The sequence below is a fragment of the Oncorhynchus mykiss genome, chromosome 25 (assembly GCF_057628025.1).
Source record: "Oncorhynchus mykiss isolate SJ-2025 chromosome 25, ASM5762802v1, whole genome shotgun sequence".
Lineage (NCBI taxonomy): Eukaryota > Metazoa > Chordata > Actinopteri > Salmoniformes > Salmonidae > Oncorhynchus > Oncorhynchus mykiss.
This window is the reverse complement of record NC_143046.1, coordinates 86,479,846-86,501,734: the sequence shown is the minus strand read 5'-3', so window position 1 is coordinate 86,501,734 and position 21,889 is coordinate 86,479,846. Positions and strand designations below refer to the sequence as shown.

The 21,889-nt window shown below is 38.2% G+C and overlaps 1 protein-coding gene across 1 annotated transcript; it reads right to left on the bottom strand.

Annotated features, from left to right (window-relative positions):
• Positions 1 to 2,638: 2,638 nt before the first annotated feature.
• On the bottom strand, positions 2,639 to 20,794 carry LOC149972155 (uncharacterized). Its single transcript, XM_090221327.1, has 3 exons — positions 20,746 to 20,794; positions 17,685 to 17,802; positions 2,639 to 5,641 (listed from the first exon to the last, which is right to left on the bottom strand). The coding sequence occupies exons 2-3, from the start codon at positions 17,786 to 17,788 to the stop codon at positions 5,053 to 5,055; spliced, it is 693 nt and encodes a 230-aa protein (XP_090077453.1). The 5' UTR covers positions 17,789 to 17,802; positions 20,746 to 20,794; the 3' UTR covers positions 2,639 to 5,052.
• Between the last annotated feature and the right edge of the window lie 1,095 nt (positions 20,795 to 21,889).

Here is a 21,889-nt window from a genome sequence, read left to right as displayed (position 1 = left end):
TTAATATGTAGATACTGGTAGGGTGATGGAGGTAGTTAATATGTAGATACTGGTACAGTGATGGAAGTAGTTAATATGTAGATACTGGTACAGTGATGGAGGTAGTTAATATGTAGATACTGGTAGGGTGATGGAGGTAGTTAATATGTAGATACTGGTAGGGTGATGGAGGTAGTTAATATGTAGATACTGGTAGGGTGATGGAGGTAGTTAATATGTAGATACTGGTACAGTGATGGGGATAGTTAATATGTAGATACTGATAGGGTGATGGGGATAGTTAATATGTACATACTGGTAGGGTGATGGAGGTAGTTAATATGTAGATACTGGTAGGGTGATGGAGGTAGTTAATATGTAGATACTGGTAGGGTGATGGAGGTAGTTAATATGTAGACACTGGTACAGTGATGGGGATAGTTAATATGTAGATACTGGTACAGTGATGGGGATAGTTAATATGTAGATACTGGTACAGTGATGGAGGTAGTTAATATGTAGATACTGGTAGGGTGATGGAGGTAGTTAATATGTAGACACTGGTACAGTGATGGAAGTAGTTAATATGTAGATACTGGTACAGTGATGGGGATAGTTAATATGTAGATACTGGTAGGGTGATGGAGGTAGTTAATATGTAGATACTGGTAGGGTGATGGAGGTAGTTAATATGTAGATACTGGTAGGGTGATGGAGGTAGTTAATATGTAGACACTGGTACAGTGATGGAGGTAGTTAATATGTAGATACTGGTACAGTGATGGAGGTAGTTAATATGTACATACTGGTAGGGTGATGGAGGTAGTTAATATGTACTGTAAGAACAAATTGTTACAACGACGGCCTTCCCCTGCGAAACCTGACCAAGACTAGGCCAATTGTGCGTCGCCCTATGGGACTGCCAATCACGGCTGGATGTGATGCAGCCTGGAAGTGAACCAGGGACTGTAGTGACCCCTCTTGCACTGATATGCAGTGCCTTAGACAACTGTGCCACTCAGAAGCCCAAATGACTTATGAATGACTTATGTACCTGCCATGTTGGCCATGAAGAAAGATAACACCCAAAATATTATCTTGTGAATATTAAATAAAACAGATGTCACACATTTTGACCAGATTCAGTATTTTTTGTCCAGCTCTCATCTCCCTCATCATCAACTTGTCTTCCAGAAGCTCGACTCTAACGATTCTCTTGAGGTGAAGGAGAGGCGGACCAAAACGCAGCGTGGTGGTTATTCATGTTTTTTTAATGAAGACGCTATACATGAATAAACTAACGAAAACAATAAACGTGAGAACTCAAAACACCCCTATCTGGTGCAAACACAAAGACAGGAACAATCACCCACAAACACACAGTGAAACCCAGGCTACCTAAGTATGATTCTCAATCAGAGACAACTAATGACACCTGCCTCTGATTGAGAACCATACTAGGCCGAAACATAGAAATACCTCAAAACATAGAAAAACAAACAGACTTCCCACCCAACTCACGCCCTGACCATACTAAATAATGACAAAACAAAGGAAATAAAGGTCAGAACGTGACAGACTCCTGCTACCAGTTTCTCTATTGAACAATGTGTGAGATGATTAATGAAGTCAGGTGTGGTGCTTGGTTGGAACTAAACCCTGCAATACCTATTCACTCCAGGACAAGAGTTAAAAGTCCCTGAACTGACAGAATGTGTTCTTATATAACGATATAGAGTCTGTAGACAGTCTGTAGACAGTCCCAACCATATAAATATAGTTAGGAGAATAGGAATAGTTTTAAGGACTATATATTACACAGCTACATGTGTGTTGAGATCTCCTCATGTCTGTGTGTGAAATTGTTTACTGTTTCGTGTATGCACATGTTAGTCTGGTTGCTCTGGGTTGTGTCAACCCGTATTGTGTTTGCTACCCCAATTCTGCTCTCCTGCGCCTGACTCCCTTACAGCCAGTTACAGTCATAACGCATTGGGGAAGTTAGTGTGTTGATATCGCTTTTAGTTATTGTCATAATGTCATAATGCATCGCAGAAGTTCATGGAGTGGAACGACATTTATTGGATATTTCAAACTTTAACAAATCAAAAACTGAAAAATTAACAAAAAAACAGAGCAAACTAGAATGCTATTTGGCCCTACACAGAGAGTACACAGCGGCAGAATACCTGACCACTGTGACTGACCCAAAATTAAGGAAAGCTTTGACTATGTACAGACTCAGTGAGCATAGCCTTGCTATTGAGAAAGGCCGCCGTAGGCAGACATGGCTCTCAAGAGAAAACAGGCTATGTGCTCACTGCCCACAAAATGAGGTGGTAAACTGAGCTGCGCTTCCTAACCTCCTGCCAAATGTATGACCATATTAGAGAGACATATTTCCCTCAGATTACACAGATCCACAAAGAATTCGAAAACAAATCCAATTTTGAAAAACTCCCATATCTACTGGGTGAAATTCCACAGTGTGCCATCACAGCAGCACGATTTGTGACCTGTTGCCACGAGAAAAGGGCAACCAGTGAAGAACACACACCATTGTAAATACAACCCATATTTATGCTTATTTATTTTATCTTGTGTCCTTTCACCATTTGTACATTGTTAAAACACTGTATATATATATATATATATAATATGACATTTGTAATGTTTTTATTGTTTTGAAACTTCTGTATGTGTAATGTTTACTGTTAATTTTTATTGTTTATTTCACTTTATATATTATCTACCTCACTTGCTTTGGCAATGTTAACACGTTTCCCATGCCAATAAAGCCCTCGAATTGAATTAAGATGGACAGAGAGAGAGAGATGGACAGAGAGAGAGAGAGATGGACAGAGAGAGGGGGTGGACATAGAGAGAGAGATGGACAGAGAGGGAGAGATGGACAGAGAGAGGGAGATGGACAGAGAGAGGGAGATGGACAGAGAGAGGGAGATGGACAGAGAGAGGGAGATGGACAGAGAGAGGGAGATGGACAGAGAGAGGGAGATGGACAGAGAGAGGGAGATGGACAGAGAGAGGGGTGGGCAGAGAGAGGGGTGGGCAGAGAGAGGGGTGGGCAGAGAGAGAGATGGACAGAGAGAGAGATGGACAGAGAGAGAGATGGACAGAGAGAGAGATGGACAGAGAGAGAGATGGACAGAGAGAGAGATGGACAGAGAGGGAGATGGACAGAGAGGGAGATGGACAGAGAGGGAGATGGGCACAGAGAGGGAGATGGGCACAGAGAGGGAGATGGGCACAGAGAGGGAGATGGGCACAGAGAGGGAGATGGGCACAGAGAGGGAGATGGGCACAGAGAGGGAGATGGGTACAGAGAGGGAGATGGGTACAGAGAGGGAGATGGGTACAGAGAGGGAGATGGACAGAGGGAAAGAAAGAAAATATACATTTCTATATTTCCACCATTGAGACAGTGGACACTATTAGTATCCATACAGACAGTGTACACTAGTAGTATCCATACAGACAGTGTACACTATTAGTATCCATACAGACAGTGTACACTATTAGTATCCATACAGACAGTGGACACTAGTAGGATCCATACAGACAGTGTACACAAGTAGTATCCATACAGACAGTGTACACTATTAGTATCCATACAGACAGTGGACACTAGTAGTATCCATACAGACAGTGTACACTATTAGTACCCATACAGACAGTGGACACTAGTAGTATCCATACAGACAGTGTACACTATTAGTATCCATACAGACAGTGTACACTATTAGTATCCATACAGACAGTGTACACTATTAGTATCCATACAGACAGTGTACACAAGTAGTACCCATACAGACAGTGTACACAAGTAGTATCCATTCAGACAGTGTACACTAGTAGTACCCATACAGACAGTGGACACTATTAGTATCCATACAGACAGTGTACACTAGTAGTATCCATACAGACAGTGTACACTATTAGTACCCATACAGACAGTGTACACTAGTAGTATCCATACAGACAGAATACACTATTAGTACCCATACAGACAGTGTACACTAGTAGTATCCATACAGACAGTGTACACAAGTAGTATCCATTCAGACAGTGTACACTATTAGTACCCATACAGACAGTGTACACTATTAGTACCCATACAGACAGTGTACACTAGTAGTATCCATACAGACAGTGTACACTAGTAGTACCCATACAGACAGTGTACACAATTAGTATCCATACAGACAGTGTACACTAGTAGTATCCATACAGACAGTGTACACTAGTAGTATCCATACAGACAGTGTACACTAGTAGTATCCATACAGGCAGTGTACACTAGTAGTATCCATACAGACAGTGTACACTATTAGTATCCATACAGACAGTGTACACTAGTAGTATCCATACAGACAGTGTACACTAGTAGTATCCATACAGACAGTGGACACTATTAGTATCCATACAGACAGTGTACACAATTAGTATCCATACAGACAGTGGACACTAGTAGTATCCATACAGACAGTGTACACTATTAGTACCCATACAGACAGTGTACACTATTAGTACCCATACAGACAGTGGACACTATTAGTATCCATACAGACAGTGTCCACTAGTAGTATCCATACAGACAGTGTCCACTATTAGTATCCATACAGACAGTGGACACTATTAGTACCCATACAGACAGTGGACACTATTAGTATCCATACAGACAGTGTCCACTAGTAGTATCCATACAGACAGTGTACACTAGTAGTATCCATACAGACAGTGGACACTAGTAGTATCCATACAGACAGTGTCCACTATTAGTACCCATACAGACAGTGGACACTAGTAGTATCCATACAGACAGTGTCCACTATTAGTATCCATACAGACAGTGTCCACTATTAGTATCCATACAGACAGTGGACACTATTAGTATCCATACAGACAGTGTCCACTATTAGTATCCATACAGACAGTGGACACTATTAGTATCCATACAGACAGTGTACACTATTAGTACCCATACAGACAGTGTACACTATTAGTACCCATACAGACAGTGTACACTATTAGTACCCATACAGACAGTGTACACTAGCAGTCATCTGGATTAGTGACACAATGGTAACATCTGTTGACCCATTTATTGTTTTCCTTGAATCTGTCACAACGATATAAAGGGAGGAAACTTTCTATTCTCTGGAAGGAGGCAACCACCCACTGCCTATCGGGGTTGGTCACTCCTGGATGGTTCCTTGAAGGGTCCCAAACCGAGGAGAAGACAAAGGCCTTCCGGTTGTTGTCAAAGACTTGAAAGACGTTCATGAATTGGAGAATATTGTATCGTCCATTAGGGTTGTTGCATTTCTCCAGGCAGGGAGAGTAGGTGGAGAAGAAGACGATGCATTGACCAGCATTACTACCAGCATTGTTTATCAGAGTCTGCATTGGGCTGAAGTTGTTAGTACCACCACTCAAGAGACGGTACTCAGCATGGTCTATGTAAAGAGATGTTTTAAGAGGTGTGGCTGCGATGAGCCGGTCTCCTGTGTAGACCGTGTCACCATTAAGTGCGTTCTGGACAACCTGACGTTCCCCGCTTAGTTCAAAGTTTGCTCCATTGGTGCACTGATCTTGGGTGAGTAAGACAGCCATGGCATACTGGCGTCCCGGCAGGCCGACACTGAACAACAGACAGGAGACAGAAGAGACAGAACACAGAGGATCAGAAACATTATAAACAGACAGGAGACAGAAGAGACAGAACACAGAGGATCAGAAACATTATAAACAGACAGGAGACAGAAGAGACAGAACACAGACGATCAGAAACATTATAAACAGACAGGAGACAGAAGAGACAGAACACAGAGGATCAGAAACATTATAAACAGACATTAGACAGAACAGACAGAACACAGAGGATCAGAAACATTATAAACAGACAGGAGACAGAAGAGACAGAACACAGAGGATCAGAAACATTATAAACAGACAGGAGACAGAACACACAGGATCAGAAACATTGTAAACAGACAGGAGACAGAAGAGACAGAACACAGAGGATCAGAAACATTATAAACAGACAGGAGACAGAAGAGACAGAACACAGAGGATCAGAAACATTATAAACAGACAGGAGACAGAACACAGAGGATCAGAAACATTATAAACAGACAGGAGACAGAAGAGACAGAACACAGAGGATCAGAAACATTATAAACAGACAGGAGACAGAACACAGAGGATCAGAAACATTATAAACAGACAGGAGACAGAACACAGAGGATCAGAAACATTATAAACAGACAGGAGACAGAAGAGACAGAACACAGAGGATCAGAAACATTATAAACAGACAGAACACACAGGATCAGAAACATTGTAAACAGACAGGAGACAGAAGAGACAGAACACAGAGGATCAGAAACATTATAAACAGACAGGAGACAGAACACAGAGGATCAGAAACATTATAAACAGACAGAAGAGACAGAACACAGAGGATCAGAAACATTATAAACAGACAGGAGACAGAACACATAGGATCAGACACATTATAAACAGACAGGAGACAGAAGAGACAGAACACAGAGGATCAGAAACATTATAAACAGACAGGAGACAGAACACAGAAGAGACAGAACACACAGGATCAGAAACATTATAAACAGACAGGAGACAGAACACAGGATCAGAAACATTATAAACAGACAGGAGACAGAACACAGGATCAGAAACATTATAAACAGACAGGAGACAGAACACAGGATCAGAAACATTATAAACAGACAGGAGACAGAACACAGAGGATCAGACACATTATAAACAGACAGGAGACAGAACACAGAGGATCAGAAACATTATAAACAGACAGGAGACAGAACACAGACGATCAGAAACATTATAAACAGACAGGAGACAGAAGAGACAGAACACAGAGGATCAGAAACATTATAAACAGACAGGAGACAGAAGAGACAGAACACAGGATCAGAAACATTATAAACAGACAGGAGACAGAACACAGGATCAGAAACATTATAAACAGACAGGAGACAGAACACAGAGGATCAGAAACATTATAAACAGACAGGAGACAGAACACAGAGGATCATAAAACAGACAGGAGTCAGAAGAGACAGAACACAGGATCAGAAACATTATAAACAGACAGGAGACAGAACACAGAGGATCAGAAACATTATAAACAGACAGGAGACAGAAGAGACAGAACACAGAGGATCAGAAACATTATAAACAGACAGGAGACAGAACACATAGGATCAGACACATTATAAACAGACAGGAGACAGAACACAGAGGATCAGAAACATTATAAACAGACAGGAGACAGAACACAGAGGATCATAAAACAGACAGGAGTCAGAAGAGACAGAACACAGGATCAGAAACATTATAAACAGACAGGAGACAGAACACAGAGGATCAGAAACATTATAAACAGACAGGAGACAGAAGAGACAGAACACAGAGGATCAGAAACATTATAAACAGACAGGAGACAGAACACAGAAGAGACAGAACACACAGGATCAGAAACATTATAAACAGACAGGAGACAGAACACAGGATCAGAAACATTATAAACAGACAGGAGACAGAACACAGGATCAGAAACATTATAAACAGACAGGAGACAGAAGAGAGAATACAGAGGATCAGAAACTTTATAAACAGACAGGAGACAGAAGAGACAGAACACAGAGGATCAGAAACATTATAAACAGACAGGAGACAGAACACAGAGGATCAGAAACATTATAAACAGACAGGAGACAGAACATAGAGGGTCATAAAACAGACAGGAGACAGAAGAGACAGAACACAGGATCAGAAACATTATAAACAGACAGGAGACAGAACACACAGGATCAGAAACATTGTAAACAGACAGGAGACAGAACACACAGGATCAGAAACATTGTAAACAGACAGGAGACAGAAGAGACAGAACACAGAGGATCAGAAACATTATAAACAGACAGGAGACAGAACACAGAGGATCAGAAACATTATAAACAGACAGAAGAGACAGAACACAGAGGATCAGAAACATTATAAACAGACAGGAGACAGAACACACAGGATCAGAAACATTGTAAACAGACAGGAGACAGAAGAGACAGAACACAGAGGATCAGAAACATTATAAACAGACAGGAGACAGAACACAGAGGATCAGAAACATTATAAACAGACAGAAGAGACAGAACACAGAGGATCAGAAACATTATAAACAGACAGGAGACAGAACACATAGGATCAGACACATTATAAACAGACAGGAGACAGAAGAGACAGAACACAGAGGATCAGAAACATTATAAACAGACAGGAGACAGAACACAGAAGAGACAGAACACACAGGATCAGAAACATTATAAACAGACAGGAGACAGAACACAGGATCAGAAACATTATAAACAGACAGGAGACAGAACACAGGATCAGAAACATTATAAACAGACAGGAGACAGAACACAGGATCAGAAACATTATAAACAGACAGGAGACAGAACACAGAGGATCAGACACATTATAAACAGACAGGAGACAGAACACAGAGGATCAGAAACATTATAAACAGACAGGAGACAGAACACAGACGATCAGAAACATTATAAACAGACAGGAGACAGAAGAGACAGAACACAGAGGATCAGAAACATTATAAACAGACAGGAGACAGAACACAGACGATCAGAAACATTATAAACAGACAGGAGACAGAAGAGACAGAACACAGATGATCAGAAACATTATAAACAGACAGGAGGCAGAAGAGACAGAACACAGGATCAGAAACATTATAAACAGACCGGAGACAGAACACAGGATCAGAAACATTATAAACAGACAGGAGACAGAACACAGAGGATCAGAAACATTATAAACAGACAGGAGACAGAACACAGAGGATCATAAAACAGACAGGAGTCAGAAGAGACAGAACACAGGATCAGAAACATTATAAACAGACAGGAGACAGAACACAGAGGATCAGAAAAATTATAAACAGACAGGAGACAGAAGAGACAGAACACAGAGGATCAGAAACATTATAAACAGACAGGAGACAGAACACAGAAGAGACAGAACACACAGGATCAGAAACATTATAAACAGACAGGAGACAGAACAAAGGATCAGGAACATTATAAACAGACAGGAGACAGAACACAGGATCAGAAACATTATAAACAGACAGGAGACAGAACACAGGATCAGAAACATTATAAACAGACAGGAGACAGAACACAGAGGATCAGAAACATTATAAACAGACAGGAGACAGAACACAGAGGATCAGACACATTATAAACAGACAGGAGACAGAACACAGAGGATCAGAAACATTATAAACAGACAGGAGACAGAACACAGACGATCAGAAACATTATAAACAGACAGGAGACAGAAGAGACAGAACACAGAGGATCAGAAACATTATAAACAGACAGGAGACAGAACACAGACGATCAGAAACATTATAAACAGACAGGAGACAGAAGAGACAGAACACAGAGGATCAGAAACATTATAAACAGACAGGAGGCAGAAGAGACAGAACACAGGATCAGAAACATTATAAACAGACAGGAGACAGAACACAGGATCAGAAACATTATAAACAGACAGGAGACAGAACACAGAGGATCAGAAACATTATAAACAGACAGGAGACAGAACACAGAGGATCATAAAACAGACAGGAGTCAGAAGAGACAGAACACAGGATCAGAAACATTATAAACAGACAGGAGACAGAACACAGAGGATCAGAAACATTATAAACAGACAGGAGACAGAAGAGACAGAACACAGAGGATCAGAAACATTATAAACAGACAGGAGACAGAACACATAGGATCAGACACATTATAAACAGACAGGAGACAGAACACAGAGGATCAGAAACATTATAAACAGACAGGAGACAGAACACAGAGGATCATAAAACAGACAGGAGTCAGAAGAGACAGAACACAGGATCAGAAACATTATAAACAGACAGGAGACAGAACACAGAGGATCAGAAACATTATAAACAGACAGGAGACAGAAGAGACAGAACACAGAGGATCAGAAACATTATAAACAGACAGGAGACAGAACAAAGGATCAGGAACATTATAAACAGACAGGAGACAGAACACAGGATCAGAAACATTATAAACAGACAGGAGACAGAACACAGGATCAGAAACATTATAAACAGACAGGAGACAGAACACAGAGGATCAGAAACATTATAAACAGACAGGAGACAGAACACAGAGGATCAGAAACATTATAAACAGACAGGAGACAGAACACAGAGGATCATAAAACAGACAGGAGTCAGAAGAGACAGAACACAGGATCAGAAACATTATAAACAGACAGGAGACAGAAGAGACAGAACACAGAGGATCAGAAACATTATAAACAGACAGGAGACAGAAGAGACAGAACACAGGATCAGAAACATTATAAACAGACAGGAGACAGAACACAGAGGATCAGAAACATTATAAACAGACAGGAGACAGAACACAGGATCAGAAACATTATAAACAGACAGGAGACAGAACACAGAGGATCAGAAACATTATAAACAGACAGGAGACAGAAGAGACAGAACACAGAGGATCAGAAACATTATAAACAGACAGGAGACAGAACACAGAAGAGACAGAACACACAGGATCAGAAACATTATAAACAGACAGGAGACAGAACACAGGATCAGAAACATTATAAACAGACAGGAGACAGAACACAGGATCAGAAACATTATAAACAGACAGGAGACAGAAGAGAGAACACAGAGGATCAGAAACTTTATAAACAGACAGGAGACAGAAGAGACAGAACACAGAGGATCAGAAACATTATAAACAGACAGGAGACAGAACACAGAGGATCAGAAACATTATAAACAGACAGGAGACAGAACATAGAGGGTCATAAAACAGACAGGAGACAGAAGAGACAGAACACAGGATCAGAAACATTATAAACAGACAGGAGACAGAACACACAGGATCAGAAACATTGTAAACAGACAGGAGACAGAAGAGACAGAACACAGAGGATCAGAAACATTATAAACAGACAGGAGACAGAAGAGACAGAACACAGAGGATCAGAAACATTATAAACAGACAGGAGACAGAACACAGAGGATCAGAAACATTATAAACAGACAGAAGAGACAGAACACAGAGGATCAGAAACATTATAAACAGACAGGAGACAGAACACATAGGATCAGACACATTATAAACAGACAGGAGACAGAAGAGACAGAACACAGAGGATCAGAAACATTATAAACAGACAGGAGACAGAACACAGAAGAGACAGAACACACAGGATCAGAAACATTATAAACAGACAGGAGACAGAACACAGGATCAGAAACATTATAAACAGACAGGAGACAGAACACAGGATCAGAAACATTATAAACAGACAGGAGACAGAACACAGGATCAGAAACATTATAAACAGACAGGAGACAGAACACAGAGGATCAGACACATTATAAACAGACAGGAGACAGAACACAGAGGATCAGAAACATTATAAACAGACAGGAGACAGAACACAGACGATCAGAAACATTATAAACAGACAGGAGACAGAAGAGACAGAACACAGAGGATCAGAAACATTATAAACAGACAGGAGACAGAACACAGACGATCAGAAACATTATAAACAGACAGGAGACAGAAGAGACAGAACACAGAGGATCAGAAACATTATAAACAGACAGGAGGCAGAAGAGACAGAACACAGGATCAGAAACATTATAAACAGACAGGAGACAGAACACAGGATCAGAAACATTATAAACAGACAGGAGACAGAACACAGAGGATCAGAAACATTATAAACAGACAGGAGACAGAACACAGAGGATCATAAAACAGACAGGAGTCAGAAGAGACAGAACACAGGATCAGAAACATTATAAACAGACAGGAGACAGAACACAGAGGATCAGAAACATTATAAACAGACAGGAGACAGAAGAGACAGAACACAGAGGATCAGAAACATTATAAACAGACAGGAGACAGAACACATAGGATCAGACACATTATAAACAGACAGGAGACAGAACACAGAGGATCAGAAACATTATAAACAGACAGGAGACAGAACACAGAGGATCATAAAACAGACAGGAGTCAGAAGAGACAGAACACAGGATCAGAAACATTATAAACAGACAGGAGACAGAACACAGAGGATCAGAAACATTATAAACAGACAGGAGACAGAAGAGACAGAACACAGAGGATCAGAAACATTATAAACAGACAGGAGACAGAACACAGAAGAGACAGAACACACAGGATCAGAAACATTATAAACAGACAGGAGACAGAACAAAGGATCAGGAACATTATAAACAGACAGGAGACAGAACACAGGATCAGAAACATTATAAACAGACAGGAGACAGAACACAGGATCAGAAACATTATAAACAGACAGGAGACAGAACACAGAGGATCAGAAACATTATAAACAGACAGGAGACAGAACACAGAGGATCAGACACATTATAAACAGACAGGAGACAGAACACAGAGGATCAGAAACATTATAAACAGACAGGAGACAGAACACAGACGATCAGAAACATTATAAACAGACAGGAGACAGAAGAGACAGAACACAGAGGATCAGAAACATTATAAACAGACAGGAGACAGAACACAGACGATCAGAAACATTATAAACAGACAGGAGACAGAAGAGACAGAACACAGAGGATCAGAAACATTATAAACAGACAGGAGGCAGAAGAGACAGAACACAGGATCAGAAACATTATAAACAGACAGGAGACAGAACACAGGATCAGAAACATTATAAACAGACAGGAGACAGAACACAGAGGATCAGAAACATTATAAACAGACAGGAGACAGAACACAGAGGATCAGAAACATTATAAACAGACAGGAGACAGAACACAGAGGATCATAAAACAGACAGGAGTCAGAAGAGACAGAACACAGGATCAGAAACATTATAAACAGACAGGAGACAGAAGAGACAAAACACAGAGGATCAGAAACATTATAAACAGACAGGAGACAGAAGAGACAGAATACAGGATCAGAAACATTATAAACAGACAGGAGACAGAACACAGAGGATCAGAAACATTATAAACAGACAGGAGACAGAACACAGGATCAGAAACATTATAAACAGACAGGAGACAGAAGAGACAGAACACAGGATCCGAAACATTATAAACAGACAGGAGACAGAACACAGAGGATCAGAAACATTATAAACAGACAGGAGACAGAAGAGACAGAACACAGGATCAGAAACATTATAAACAGACAGGAGTCAGAAGAGACAGAACACAGGATCAGAAACATTATAAACAGACAGGAGACAGAACACACAGGATCAGAAACATTATAAACAGACAGGAGACAGAACACACAGGATCAGAAACATTATAAACAGACAGGACGAAGTCACTCCCGTCTATTTGACCAAAACAAAAGTTTAGAACGCTTCAACTTGCCATTTCATGGAGTAAATATGTGCACTGTTACTTTTGCATAAATTATCACCTCCATCTCATGGACAAAGTTAACCTCATAGTCAGTCATTGTATCATTTCAAACCCAAAGTTCTGGAGTACAGAGTCAAAACAACAATGTGTCACTGTCCCAATAATTACTATCTCAGACCTCTAGTAGTCCAATGTTTAGTATTTGGTCCCATGTTCCGAGCACTCAATGACTACATCAACCTTGTGACTTCATCAACCTTGTTGGATGCATATGCTGTTTATTTAGGTTGTGTTTCAGATTATTTTGTTCCCAAATATAAATCAATTTGGAGTCACTTTAACTGTATAAAAGAATAGAATATGTCTCTAAACACTTCTACATCCATGTGGATGCTACCATTACGGATAATCCTGAATTAATCGTGAATAATGATGAGTGGGAATTTACTCATCCTCTTTCATACCCCCAAGACATGCTAACCTCTCACCATTACAATAACAGGGGAGGTTAGGGGGGGGGGTATGATCTGTTAGTCTGTAACTTTCACACTCATCATTATTCACGATTCATTCTGGGTCATGGTAGCATCCACATTAATGTAGAAGTGTTTAGTAACATATTCTGTTATTATTTACAATAAAAGTGACTCCAAAATAATTACAGAGGGCACTGAATGTCCACCTGCCAAAATGTCAATATTACTCACAGAGAGCAGATGAATGACCAAGATATTCAAAGTATATTCTACCAATACAGTCTATAATATACATACAGTCTATACTATAAATACAGTCTATACTATACATACAGTCTATACTATAAATACAGTCTATACTATAAATACAGTCTATACTATACATACAGTCTATACTATAAATACAGTCTATACTATAAATACAGTCTATACTATAAATACAGGCTATACTATAAATACAGTGTATATTAGAAATACAGTCTATACTATAAATACAGTCTATACTATATATACAGTCTATACTATAAATACAGTGTATATTAGAAATACAGTCTATACTATACATACAGTCTATACTATACATACAGTCTATACTATACATACAGTCTATACTATAAATACAGTGTATATTAGAAATACAGTCTATACTATAAATACAGTGTATATTAGAAATACAGTCTATACTATAAATACAGTCTATACTATATATACAGTCTATACTATACATACAGTCTATACTATACATACAGTCTATACTATAAATACAGTCTATACTATACATACAGTCTATACTATACATACAGTCTATACTATAAATACAGTCTATACTATACATACAGTCTATACTATACATACAGTCTATACTATAAATACAGTCTATACTATAAATACAGTGTATATTAGAAATACAGTCTATACTATACATACAGTCTATGCTATACATACAGTCTATACTATAAATACAGTGTATATTAGAAATACAGTCTATACTATAAATACAGTGTATATTAGAAATACAGTCTATACTATAAATACAGTCTATACTATATATACAGTCTATACTATACATACAGTCTATACTATACATACAGTCTATACTATACATACAGTCTATACTATACATACAGTCTATACTATACATACAGTCTATACTATACATACAGTCTATACTATACATACAGTCTATACTATAAATACAGTCTATACTATAAATACAGTCTATACTATACATACAGTGTATATTAGAAATACAGTCTATACTATAAATACAGTGTATATTAGAAATACAGTCTATACTATAAATACAGTGTATATTAGAAATACAGTCTATACTATAAATACAGTCTATACTATATATACAGTCTATACTATACATACAGTCTATACTATAAATACAGTGTATATTAGAAATACAGTCTATACTATAAATACAGTGTATATTAGAAATACAGTCTATACTATAAATACAGTCTATACTATACATACAGTCTATACTATACATACAGTCTATACTATAAATACAGTCTATACTATAAATACAGTCTATACTATAAATACAGTCTATACTATAAATACAGTCTATACTATACATACAGTCTATACTATACATACAGTCTATACTATACATACAGTCTATACTATACATACAGTGTATATTAGAAATACAGTCTATACTATACATACAGTCTATACTATACATACAGTCTATACTATAAATACAGTCTATACTATAAATACAGTGTATATTAGAAATACAGTCTATACTATACATACAGTCTATACTATACATACAGTCTATACTATACATACAGTCTATACTATAAATACAGTGTATATTAGAAATACAGTCTATACTATAAATACAGTGTATATTAGAAATACAGTCTATACTATAAATACAGTCTATACTATATATACAGTCTATACTATACATACAGTCTATACTATACATACAGTCTATACTATACATACAGTCTATACTATACATACAGTCTATACTATAAATACAGTCTATACTATAAATACAGTCTATACTATACATACAGTGTATATTAGAAATACAGTCTATACTATAAATACAGTGTATATTAGAAATACAGTCTATACTATAAATACAGTCTATATTAGAAATACAGTCTATACTATAAATACAGTCTATACTATATATACAGTCTATACTATACATACAGTCTATACTATACATACAGTCTATACTATACATACAGTCTATACTATACATACAGTCTATACTATAAATACAGTCTATACTATACATACAGTCTATACTATACATACAGTCTATACTATAAATACAGTCTATACTATAAATACAGTCTATACTATACATACAGTCTATACTATACATACAGTCTATACTATACATACAGTCTATACTATACATACAGTGTATATTAGAAATACAGTCTATACTATAAATACAGTCTATACTATAAATACAGTCTATACTATAAATACAGGCTATACTATAAATACAGGCTATACTATACATACAGTCTATACTATAAATACAGTCTATACTATAAATACAGTCTATACTATACATACAGTCTATACTATAAATACAGTCTATACTATACATACAGTCTATACTATACATACAGTCTATACTATACATACAGTCTATACTATACATACAGTCTATACTATACATACAGTCTATACTATACATACAGTCTATACTATACATACAGTCTATACTATAAATACAGTCTATACTATAAATACAGTCTATACTATACATACAGTCTATACTATACATACAGTCTATACTATAAATACAGGCTATACTATACATACAGTCTATACTATAAATACAGGCTATACTATACATACAGTCTATACTATAAATACAGTCTATACTATAAATACAGTCTATACTATACATACAGTGTATATTAGAAATACAGTCTATACTATAAATACAGTCTATACTATAAATACAGTCTATACTATAAATACAGGCTATACTATAAATACAGGCTATACTATAAATACAGTCTATACTATACATACAGTCTATACTATACATACAGTCTATACTATACATACAGTCTATACTATACATACAGTCTATACTATACATACAGTCTATACTATACATACAGTGTATATTAGAAATACAGTCTATACTATAAATACAGTCTATACTATATATACAGTGTATATTAGAAATACAGTCTATACTATAAATACAGTCTATACTATATATACAGTCTATACTATACATACAGTGTATATTAGAAATACAGTCTATACTATAAATACAGTGTATATTAGAAATACAGTCTATACTATACATACAGTCTATACTATACATACAGTCTATACTATATATACAGTCTATACTATAAATACAGTCTATACTATACATACAGTCTATACTATACATACAGTCTATACTATACATACAGTCTATACTATAAATACAGTCTATACTATAAATACAGTCTATACTATACATACAGTCTATACTATAAATACAGTCTATACTATAAATACAGTCTATACTATACATACAGTCTATACTATACATACAGTCTATACTATACATACATATTGTATGAAGGTTAAGAGGAATATAAAATGTTTAAAATAATGTGTAAGGATTCTGTCTAAAAGACATGTAGGGTACGACTTAGAGTCTGAAAGAACAGAGGAACACCCACCTTCTCATCTCTTGTACCACATTAGCCAAGACTGCTTGATCGATAGCATCCACGTTGCCTCCAGGCCAGAGAGACAGCAGAAAGAGAAGGACAATTCCCCTCATAGCTACACACACAGCTGAAACACACAGGAACACACTGTATATACACACAGCTGAAACACACAGGAACACACTGTATATACACACACAGCTGAAACCCACAGGAACACACTATATATACACACACAGCTGAAACACACAGGAACACACTGTATATACACACACAGCTGAAACACACAGGAACACACTATATATACACACACAGCTGAAACACACAGGAACACACTGTATATACACACACAGCTGAAACACACAGGAACACACTATATATACACACACAGCTGAAACACACTATATACACACACACACACACACACACACACACATCTGAAACACACTATATATATACACACACAGCTGAAACATACAGGAACACACACAGCTGAAACACACAGGAACACACTATATATACACACACACAGCTGAAACACACAGGAACACACTATATATACACACACAGCTGAAACACACAGGAACACACTGTATATACACACACAGCTGAAACCCACAGCAACACACTATATATACACACACAGCTGAAACCCACAGGAACACACTATATATACACACACACAGCTGAAACACACAGGAACACACTATATATATACACACACACACACACACACACACATATACATCTGAAACACACTATATATACACACACAGCTGAAACATACAGGAACACACACAGCTGAAACACACAGGAACACACTATATATACACACACACACAGCTGAAACACACAGGAACACACTGTATATACACACAGCTGAAACATACAGGAACACACTATATACACACACACACATAGCTGAAACACACAGGAACACACTATATATACACACACACACACACACACACACACACACACACATATACATCTGAAACACACTATATATACACACACAGCTGAAACACACAGGAACACACTGTATATACACACAGCTGAAACATACAGGAACACACTATATATACACACACACAGCTGAAACACACAGGAACACACTATATATACACACACACACACACACACACACACACACATATACATCTGAAACACACTATATATACACACACAGCTGAAACATACAGGAACACACACAGCTGAAACACACAGGAACACACTATATATACACACACACACAGCTGAAACACACAGGAACACACTGTATATACACACACACACACACACACACACACATATACATCTGAAACACACTATATATACACACACAGCTGAAACATACAGGAACACACACAGCTGAAACACACAGGAACACACTGTATATACACACAGCTGAAACATACAGGAACACACTATATACACACACACACAGCTGAAACACACAGGAACACACTATATATACACACACAGCTGAAACCCACAGGAACACACTATATATACACACACAGCTGAAACATACAGGAACACACTGTATATACACACACAGCTGAAACCCACAGGAACACACTATATATACACACACACACAGCTGAAACACACAATATATATACACACAGCTGAAACACACTATATACACACACAGCTGAAACACACAGGAACACACTATATACACACACAGCTGAAACCCACAGGAACACACTATATATACACACACAGCTGAAACACACAATATATATACACACAGCTGAAACACACTATATATACACACACACACAGCTGAAACACACAGGAACACACTACATACACACACATCTGAAACACACAGGAACACACTATATACACACACAGCTGAAACCCACAGGAACACACTATATATACACACACATCTGAAACACACAGGAACACACTATATACACACACAGCTGAAACCCACAGGAACACACTATATATACACACACACACAGCTGAAACACACAGGAACACACTGTATATACACACACAGCTGAAACCCACAGGAACACGCTATATATACACACACAGCTGAAACCCACAGGAACACACTATATATACACACACAGCTGAAACCCACAGGAACACGCTATATATACACACACAGCTGAAACCCACAGGAACACACTATATATACACACACAGCTGAAACCCACAGGAACACACTATATATACACACACAGCTGAAACCCACAGGAACACACTATATATATACACACACACACACACACACACACACACACACACACAGGAACACACTATATATACACACACAGCTGAAACATACAGGAACACACTATATACACACACAGCTGAAACCCACAGGAGCATACTATACACACACACACACACACACACACACACACACACACACACACACACACACACACACACACACACACACACACACACACACACACACACACAGAAACATTATGAACACCTACTCCGTCCATCACACAGACTGACCAGGTGAATCCAGGTGAAATATATGATCCCTTAATTGTTGTCACCTGTTAATTCCACTTCAATCAGTGTAGATGAAGGGGAGGAGTCAGGTTAAAGAAGGATTTTTAAGCCTTGAGACATGGATTGTGTATGTGTGCCATTTAGATGGTGAAGTGCTTTTAAATGGTAGTAGGTGCCCGCCACACTGGTTTGAGTGTGTCAAGAATTGCAAAGCTGCTGTGTTTTTCACGCTCAACAGTTTCCTGTGTGTATCAATAGTAGTCCACCACCCAAAGGACATCCAGCCAACTTGACACAACTTTGGGAAGCATTGGAGTCAACATGGGCCAGCATCCCTGTGTAACGCTTTCAACACCTTGTAGAGTCCATGTCCCGACAAATTGAGGCGGTTCTGAGGGAAACCGGGATGTAGCTAAATATTAAGGTGTTCTTAATGTTTTGTTGACTTATTATTATTTTTAAGGACTTTTTGTTATACCAGCCCATGATGGGCTGAAAAGGTCCTAATAATATAAAATCAACAATTTGATAATCGGTGAAGCTAACATTAGACATAAGTCAAGTAGAAGACACTTACAGAGATGGCTGACTGATGTCCTCTAGATTGTAGATGGCTGCCTGATGTCCTCTATCCAAGACAAAACAGATGAAGGTTAACTGAAGTTATGGAAAACATACTTAGACATGTTGTTTATTAAAAACAGCAGAAACACAGTTATCACATTTAGTTCAGAGAGAAGGTACTAATTCACCCATGTACCTGTTGAAGGGTTGTTGCTGTGTCCATGTGAGCAGCGCTTTATAGTGGTTTTTATGTGTTAATAGTTATCAGGGGAAGGGAGGGCAGAGGAAGCTGACCTCATTACCATATTTATCCAGGGGAAGGGAGGGCAATGGGAGGGACAGAGACTGCTGGTATCATTACCATATTTATCCAGGGGAAGGGAGGGGCAGAGGATGCTAGCATCATTACCATATTTATCCAGGGGAAGGGAGGGCAGAGGCTTCTGGGATCATTACCATATTTATCCAGGGTCCAGGGGAAGGGAGGGAAGATATAGTATCTCTTTCAGTACATCTCTGCACAATATGTTGTCTGTAAAGCCTATTTTCTCCGTCAATCCAAGTGTTTATTTATGTTCAATATTTAATGGTTAATAAAAACATGACTGCCCTCCAAGTAAAATGCCATGTTGACCATTTAGACGAGAGAAACATGTATATTTTTCTGAAATGAAACAGAGCAAATGTCAGACACTTTGTACACATGTTTTTCTACTCATTCATTCCACTTTTAATATGGCAGTTTTTGGGTGTCACCACATTGTGTTTTAACAGTGTGTGTAAATATTTGAATGACATAATTTCCGGGTGTCAAGAGGTGAGCGTAGCTGGTGCATCGAAGTCAGGCGCAGGAGAGCAGAGATGACAAAGCACTTTACTATTTTTGCAATCATAAGCACTGAACACAACTGCGTCACAAAACGAATGTCCAATGAACCAGTGAGGCGGCCACAAAGCAAAGGTAATGAAATACACCCGGCGCAAACCAGCCAGAAGCGTGCCAACCTCAACAATAAACAATTACACACACAGACATGGGGGGAACAGAGGGTTAAAAACACAACATGTAATGGGGGAATGAATACCAGGTGTGTGGGAAAACAAGACAAAACAAATGGAAAATGAAAAGTGGATCGGCGATGGCTAGAAGACCGGTG

Coding starts and splice junctions, on each gene's coding strand:
- LOC149972155 (XM_090221327.1), bottom strand. CDS start 17,788: ATGAGGGGAATTGTCCTTCTCTTTCTGCTGTCTCTCTGGCCTGGAGGC. Junction 5,642..17,684: donor GTGGTACAAGAGATGAGAAG/GTGGGTGTTCCT, acceptor TCTGTTGTTCAG/TGTCGGCCTGCCGGGACGCC.